General features: G+C 52.3%; 1 protein-coding gene across 2 annotated transcripts; it reads right to left on the bottom strand.

Annotated features, from left to right (window-relative positions):
- Positions 1–5,644: 5,644 nt before the first annotated feature.
- Positions 5,645–7,491, bottom strand: LOC100280599 (S-ribonuclease binding protein SBP1). 2 transcript variants are annotated; one of them, NM_001367134.1, is made up of 4 exons: positions 7,309–7,491; positions 7,071–7,165; positions 6,587–6,972; positions 5,645–6,489 (listed from the first exon to the last, which is right to left on the bottom strand). In NM_001367134.1, the coding sequence occupies exons 1-4, from the start codon at positions 7,353–7,355 to the stop codon at positions 5,950–5,952; spliced, it is 1,068 nt and encodes a 355-aa protein (NP_001354063.1). In that variant the 5' UTR covers positions 7,356–7,491; the 3' UTR covers positions 5,645–5,949. The 2 variants fall into 2 exon arrangements, with proteins under 2 accessions (NP_001354063.1, NP_001354064.1); NM_001367135.1 differs by having other exon boundaries at positions 5,685–6,489; positions 7,071–7,414.
- Between the last annotated feature and the right edge of the window lie 585 nt (positions 7,492–8,076).

Genomic DNA, 8,076 nt, shown 5'->3' on the forward strand with positions numbered 1-8,076 from the left:
GGCCAGAGGAGGCAGTCTTGTCCTGTGCTTTTATAATAAAAGGGGCCCGGCCGGCAGAGGGCGGGACAATACGGGCAGGGTCAGGTAACCGGGTGGTGGATGCTCGAGAAACCACGGCTAGTTTTTCCAGGAACCTCTTCTCGTTCCTCCCCCCTTGTACTGCCGCTGCAGTGCATCGCAGATTCGAAGCAGACCGCCAGCGCATTTTGGCCGTACGAGCAGCGCTAGGGGCAACAAGAAAGGTGCATGCAGTACCGGGTTTTTTTTTTTGTCTGTTGGCTGGCAATACCCCAGGCCCTTCTGCTCTGCTCGCCTTGGTGCCGCCGGCGTTGTTAACTGCGATGCCGCAGAATCCACCGGAAGATCTGCAGCAGCACTAAACGACAACGGCGGTCTAATTTTTGTTATTTATTTTGCACGCTCGATTCGGTGGGGGGGGGGGGGGGGGGGGGGGGCTTGCTTTGTTTAGTGCGGCGGTGTCGCCACGTGCTGTATTTGCGAGACCAAACGCTCCAGGTGCAGTACGACTACTGCCGATCCCTCCGATGCAAAATTAGATTTGTACTAGTTCAGTGCAGTGCAACTCAGCGACGGGACATGGCAGAAGATTATTGATTCTATTATTAAAACCGCTAAAGTTTCTAGTCCAAGCTTGAGCAAAATGACAGGGGAGGAGAACTGAGAAGGCATGCACATGGTGACATGGTGTTGGTTGGACGGACGTACTGTTGGCCCGCCCGAGGACACCGGAACGGAACAGGCAGAGTTTTGGGATCTGGGCGCGGACGCGTGGCCGTCCGACCGCGAGGTTGTCCGGCGGGGTTAAAAATGAGCGAAAGGACGAGGGAAGCCGTGGGCTACGGCTTACCTAGACGGTGTGCGAGTGCGAGGTCGAATCGGCGAGCTTGCTTTTGTATGGCACATTGCTTTTGTGCGATGCTCGGTGTGCTCGCCTTTTCCACGCGCCTCGCCGTGTCTCCTCCTCCTGTCGTCGTCATGTCCTTGGCTTTACGTACTGGCCGGGCAGCTTTCGCGGTGGATCCAGCCACACGCTGGCGCTGCGACAAACAAGGCAACGTAACTGACAAGGTCTCGTCCCGCTCCCGCCGTGTGATTGGGTGTCGCGTTGACCCGACTTGGAACCGAGTCTCCGTCCTCGATGCCAGAACTTGACGCGTGGCGACCGAGCTAGACCTGAATTACGCTCGGACGGTGGTATTACAAGACTTGTGCGTGACAGACGGACTACCTCTTCCTCTATATATATCATAGTTTCAAACCTCCAAAATTAATACTTCTTCCGTTCTTTTTTTTTTGTCGCTGTTTAGTTTAAAAATAAACTAGCGGACGTCATATATTCGAGAACAGAGATAGTATTTAGCAGTATTCCTTAGTTAAAACCAGTTTTTATCTAGCAAATTTCGTATTGTACTTGGTTGGCTTGGTAGAAATGATGGTGATTGCCACCTTTCCTTGTCCTATGCACGCGAACCCCTCGACACCCCCTCTACTCGATTTGAACGTTTAGTTACTGTTTCAAATTTTGAATTTACAAAATATGAGTCCATGCTATATATAAAACTGGCAAGAAGGAAAAATGTTAAGAGTAATTGACTCAATCGTTTTAAAAATACAGTAAGGGTGGACTTGTCCTGGTGTATTGAAAAAGATATAAATTGCTTTCCAAGATACTGGATTCCAAACACACATACCCAGTTTTCCCTCTCTCCATGAACCAGTGTCTAGAAACTATACCACTCAAATAGTATTAGCTGTTAGATACCTCGACCTAGCTAAAATCAGCTAAAAACGTATTAGTTGGCTAATAATTAGCTCTAAAAGTTTGGCAAAAATACTTCAATATTATCGTATACTCATCTTAGGTCATCTTCTAATCTTCTAGAGCTAATTGATAGTCAGCTAATAAGTTGTTGTTTAGCTTATTAGCTTGGTTAGAGTAGCTAACAACTAATAGCTATTTAAAAGTTATAGCTAACAATTAACTGGTTCACTAGCTAACCCCTTCTAAACCTCTATTAGTAGAGGTTTGGAACAGGTCCTTAATCGTTGCTCACGTGCTCATGTTCAATACCAATCATCCTACACGTAGAGTTCTCATACAAGATTGAATCCACGTGTCTATCCCCAATATGAAATTCTCAAATCTCACATGGTCGCGTCAGATTCCCAATGTTTAATAAAAAAATCATAATCTTTGTGCAACGGATGAGCATTTATATATTAGAGAATATTTCTGCGTGACACACAAGCGGCGACAGCATTTTATTTGTCCAGTTTGCAGCCCATGATTGCCCTGGATGGCATAAAGGACTAGGCTTTCAGCTGGACCTCTTATGGACTCTTGTCCAGGGACCGAGCTTGTATCTTGTATGTTAGGCCCAACATGCAACTCGCTCAAAATAGGATGCAAAAGCCTTCGGAAGTCATCGTTAACAGCCCAATATCAAGTATAAGGCCTGTTAAGCATGGAAGCTGATCGAGATGCAGCAGGCTACAGCCCATAGTTTGGCCATTGCATATTCTGTAGTACTATTGTTCAAGCTGACCCTTTCCACTTTCTATGTTTCATACTTTCATTTCATATATATATATACTTCTGGAGACCCTAGCATGCATGTCGCAGGATCACATATTGGGCACGGAAAAATCAAAGAAAATAGTTTTTGATCATTAATTTATCCTTACTATGTATTGCCAATACCTAAATAATTAATATCATCTTATGGATACTTCGAATACAAATCTATTAATACAAGGTGGCGTTTGGTTGAGTGGTTGTAATGGTAACGATAATGTAATTAAATAAGAGCGGTATCTATTACCATGGAAATGGAAAGCGCCAAGGAATAAGAGCCGTAAATTGAGCGATAACGAGATGAAATGGGGTGGAGCTGACTCCCACCGTGACGGATCATGGACCATAGGAAACAAACAAAAGCAACGACATCAGATTGCGGTGGGAATGATTACGGGCCGAAATAAGCCCAACCAAACAGCTCCCAAGTTCCATGTCTGAAACATGTATGTAATTTCAATTGATTGTTGATAAAAAAATTATATAAGTTGATTTTCCTTATACAGAATATGATTATAATTCTAGTATGGCGAGAGTATAATTGTATGCTCATGGGTATTAATTTTAGGGAAACAATTGAAATCTTCATAGGTGAAAACGAAATGCCCACTCCAATTTGAAAAATCAAAATCGTGTGGACATCGTCACCAGATGCTGTGTCATAGGTGTGGCAAAAAAACCATTCACCAGACTCGTGAAGAACTTTAAATTGTGGTAGCACTAGCACAATAGGTGAGACGACGAGCTGACCTAAATAAACTATGGCATGAGACATGTAGTGATAGTGAGAAGTGACGTAGCTCCACAGCGAACTAAACGGACTCTTAGTTCAGCTTATGGGCCAAGCAAATTGAGATGGTAATGAGTCGTTTATGGGCCAAGCAAATTGAGATAAGTAGGAAGTGGATAGTACAATTAGCTGGTAACCTTGTTAGCTAGCTTTAGCCAAGAATAGAATGTGCATATAGCAAAGGGGGTGTTTGGTTTCTAGGGACTAATTTTTAGTCCCTACATTTTATTCTATTTTAGTTCCAAAATTACCAAATATATAAAGTAAAACTTTATTTTAGTTTCTATATTTAGCAATTTATAGACTAAAATGGAATAAAATGATGAGACTAAACATTAGTCCCTAGAAACCAAACACCCCCAAAGTCACGCCCGGATATGAGGCGCACCCGTCTATTACTCGTATTTGACATATAAGATCAAGGAATAATCTTTATCCCTCATATTTTGCATTCAAAATTCAATGCTGGTTGATAGCATGTAGGATTCAAACAGCCCCTAGTCATCTGCCGTACGAGTTCAGGATCAAAACCGTAAGGGTAATGAACAAATCTTGTCTATGTAAGAAGGAAAGGCAAACATTGACACGAAGTTGCACTCGCACATCACATATATTCTAACTACAAGTTGCTGAGTATGTAGGCACTACCCAAGTAGTACGTGACGTCCATCTCCAAGGTCAACGAGCTAGCTAGGTGCCTACAGCATTTCTGATTTTCTGGCCTAATGGGCCGGGTTGACAAACGCATTACGCATGCATCTGGTTGTAAACATTATCTCGGGAGTCCGTCCGTCCGTCAGCTTTTTTATTTCGGCCGGATTTCCACTCCATTCGCGTATCCACAGGAGCACAACTTTCCTGTGGAATGGTTCCTTCTCCCCGCGAATCGGCCGGTAGGGCACGCCTGCGGCATGGAATTCGACGCATCGAAACCATGATCAGATATGGAGCGACCACGGCGTGATTCGCGATCGCAGTAAATCCCGCGGAGCACCAGATCAGATCGTGGGCCCCCCGTAGCAGCGACGGATTCCCCGTGAAAGAAGCGTAATTGTCAGATTTGCATCTTCCATCACCTGACGGATTTCCCCACAGGCCACAGCCAGAGCCCATCTTTTATTATTCCTGTGACCACGAAACCATTCGTCATCCCCGATCACGCGCGCCATTGCACAACTCAGTCACAGGAGCCGTGTTGGTCGTCCATGGCACTGCTCGATCTGCAGGTACCACCACACCACTGCGTCTACGTACGTTCTCCGTCTGAATACTCGCATCTCCCGACGGGTTCGCGCCACTGCGTTGCATGAAGTGTAGTGTGTATATATACGGTACCGGTTAATGCGTGTAGGACAGCCTTTATGAGGCGTACTGGCGAGAGGATCAGTACGCTATGGACGGGCTGGTTTGTTCATTAGAGATCCACGCTCGAATTCATCCCAACGGCCTGTACAGTGGCTGCCCGGCATCGCCTCCTTCAATGGCTGATAAAGTTGTGCCAGTACAGGCTCTGGAGATGCGCCGCGCCCGTCGAGACGGCGAGCTGGTGTACGAGCCATGCCACTACGATTTTATATGGAGTGGCGTAGAAAAGGAGAGGGCGGCATGTGTCCGTGCGGTGGTTGTGGCGGTGCGGTGCGGTGCCGAACTGCCGAGTGCTTGCCGACGCGAGGTGCGATCCTAGAGGCAGGCTCGTAGCCGTAGCCGTAGCCACGGGAGGAGGCGCCACTCCCGCTGCCGCCTCCCGCCACAGTGACAGTCTGACAGCCCTCCACCCACCCCACCTTGCCCGGCCGTTCCTCGTGGCAGGCTGGCTGACTGACAGACAGGCAGATCACGCGCCCGCTCGTCCGTGCCACCTCAGATCCGCTTCCCAACATGAAGGCTGCCGCTGCCACCGACGGGTGGGGCAGGGGGGGTACGCATCTATTCTCCCAGGGCTCCACCGTGCGCCCCGCAATTAACTGCCCCGCACCGCGCGCGGGAGCGCGCGCTTCCGTTCGTCGGTTCCTCCTCCTCACGCCGGCCTCGCCTCGCGTCGCATCAGACGGGCAACGTCACGAGTGGCACGGCGGTTGCGATCACTTGTTAATCCGCTCGCCTGCCATGCCAATCTGCTGACATCGCCATATCCGGTTGCGAGGACGCCAATTCAAGACACGGCCAGCAAAATTAGGCGCCACCATCATGTCATCGAAAAAAACCTGCTCTCTGATCAGTGTGCCCAGGAAGAAACACGAGAGCGACAGATTGAGAAAGAAAGAAATCAATCAAGGTGTGCCGAGCCACCCCCGTTCATCCGATGCACTTGCTGCTTACTATTAACAATGAACTTATCAATTGAATTCTCCTAAAACCCATAGAAGGTAGGGCAGAGGAGTCGAAATTAATATGAACAAAAACTTAGAAAAAAGAAATTAAAAAAGAGAAAGTTCTAGCTTTCCTACGTTTTTTTTTTTCTCCTCAATTTCTTGGGAAGGCATTGATGGGTTCCTGCACATCATGCACTCACCGGCTCACGAGGTGGACGGCCGGATGATCGATGATGAGAGGCGGGGAAAGCTCAGCAGAGGATGGCCTCCACGCTCCCCGTCCGCACGCACAGGCACACGGGGCACGGCATGGCGGCGTCGGCGTCGCCGGCGGCGAAGCACTCGCCGCAGAGGGACAGGTGCCTGCAGGGGAGGAGCACCACGGAGGCCGGCCTGAGGCGGCAGGCGAGGCACGCGTGGTCTGGCGGCGGCCCGGCGCGGCGAGGGTCCACGAACGCCGACGCCGACGACTCCGCCGGGCCGGCGTCGCCCGCGGCGGCGGCGGCGGTGAGCTCCTCGACCGACGCCCGCGCCGCGGCCGCGGCCTGCTGCAGCTGCGCGTGCAGGGCGACCGCGGCGGCCTGCTCGGAGAGCGCCTTGGCCTGCCACGCCGCCGCCTCGCCGCGGAGGCGCGCCAGACGCTCCTCCAGCTCGGCGCCGCGCCGCGCCTCGCGCTCCGCCTCCGCCGCCTTCTCGCGGAGCCTGCGCGCCGCGGACTGGTCGGCCTTGACCAGAATCGCCCGGTTGTGGCGCCGCAGCCGATCGGCCACCGCCCGCCTGAGCTGCTCGCCCTGACCAAAGACGGACCGGCGCGGGACATCGTCAGGATTGGGACCAAAGAAACGGACTCGGCGATGGGAACAGGCGGGTCGCGGGGGCCCAAGATACCTGCTCGCGGACGAACCGGTCGACCTCCTCTTCATGCTGCTTCGCCTGCGCGGCGAGCTCGTCGGAGACAGAGGCGAACAGCGACGGCGGCGACGAATAGCGCAAGGCATTCGTCTGCTTGCTCTCCTGCTGCTGTAGCAGATGTTGCTGCTGCTCGTCGAATGCCAGGCGGAGGCCGGTGGACACGAGCGCCGTCGCGGCCGGGGACGGCGACGACGAGACTCTGTTCTGGTTCTGGAAGAGCGCCATGTTGGCGAACGGCATCGACTGCTGCTGCTGCTGCTGCTGCTGCTGCTGGAGTGCGAACAGATTGACGTAATCCTCCTTGACCGCCGGCGGCGGCGCCATGGCCTCCCTGGCTCGCTTCCTCCGATTATTCCCACTCGCTGCAAAAGAAATGGAACCGAAACTCGTCACAATCGCTGCAGCGACGTCCTCCTGTCTATGAGCATAGGGAACATCAGGCACGGCGGGCGGCACACACCTCCACCGCCGGAGAAGTAGACCGCCGCCGGCGAGACTCCGGCGAGCTGCGGCGGCTTGGGCATGTCCATCGCCTTCTTCCTGTCCGGCTCACCTCTGCGATAAACAGCACGGAGCAGAGGAAGCCGTGAGACCACTCCCCGGCAACCAAAGACCTCTCTCAAGAGCAGATACCGCTCCCAAGGGGCAGGGGCAGGGGCGGAAGGAGGAGCGAGGGGACGGAGTAGGAGGAGGCGCACCTGTCGTGGAAGAGGAGATTGGATGGGTACTGCGCCTGTACTGCCATTGTTAAGGGGGGGAGGAGGGGAGTCAGGCAGGGGCCGGAGAACGAGAAACGGATGGGTGGTGGGTTGGCTGGCGCAGCGAGCGGGAGGTCACGAAGAAGAAAACTTCCCACTCGTGGTTTTAATAGCCGAGTCCAACTCCTCGCAGTCCCGCACCCACTTGGCACGCGGCGCTTTTAAAAACCTCCTCTGCGTCGCTCGCTCGCTCGTGTGGAGAGTGGCACGGGACGGGACATGGGGACGGATCGCGTCCAGCCAGCGAACGACGACGACGCGAGAACTGGACGGGGGAAGAGGGCGGCTGACTGCCTAAAAATTGCTCGTGGCGAAGAAGACACGGACGCATGGGTTAAAATTAGGCGGTGGATGGATCGCGGGTTACAGCGCGGCTCGGTGGCGTGAATGCGGGGAGATCAACCCAACCCCAACACGGGGGGGTGCTTTCAGTTTTGGGTCCTCGCAGTCGCGCTTGCGCCATCGATCGGCCGGGTTTCGCTACGCAATAATGCAGGCGGAGGCGTTTCGAAAAGTAAGGGGGCGCGGGCGTTGGAGGAACGCAAGGAGAGGAGAGGAGCCTTCCGTGACACAACTAGTAGCTTAGCCGTTAACCTTTCAAAAATTAGCTGGGCTGCCGGAATAAAGGCGCGCGGTACAATGCAAGCAAACGCACGCAGTACTGTAGTTGTGCGCCAGCTAAAAGATATCGCCCATTAATGCTTAATT

The sequence above is a fragment of the Zea mays genome, chromosome 5 (assembly GCF_902167145.1).
Source record: "Zea mays cultivar B73 chromosome 5, Zm-B73-REFERENCE-NAM-5.0, whole genome shotgun sequence".
Lineage (NCBI taxonomy): Eukaryota > Viridiplantae > Streptophyta > Magnoliopsida > Poales > Poaceae > Zea > Zea mays.

Excerpts from the sequence above, each read along its gene's own strand:
- LOC100280599 (NM_001367134.1), bottom strand. The coding sequence starts at position 7,355 with ATGGCAGTACAGGCGCAGTACCCATCCAATCTCCTCTTCCACGACAG. Across the intron at positions 7,166-7,308 it reads AATCTCCTCTTCCACGACAG|AGGTGAGCCGGACAGGAAGA; the intron begins GTGCGCCTCCTC and ends TGTTTATCGCAG. Across the intron at positions 6,490-6,586 it reads ACCGGTTCGTCCGCGAGCAG|GGCGAGCAGCTCAGGCGGGC; the intron begins GTATCTTGGGCC and ends GTCTTTGGTCAG.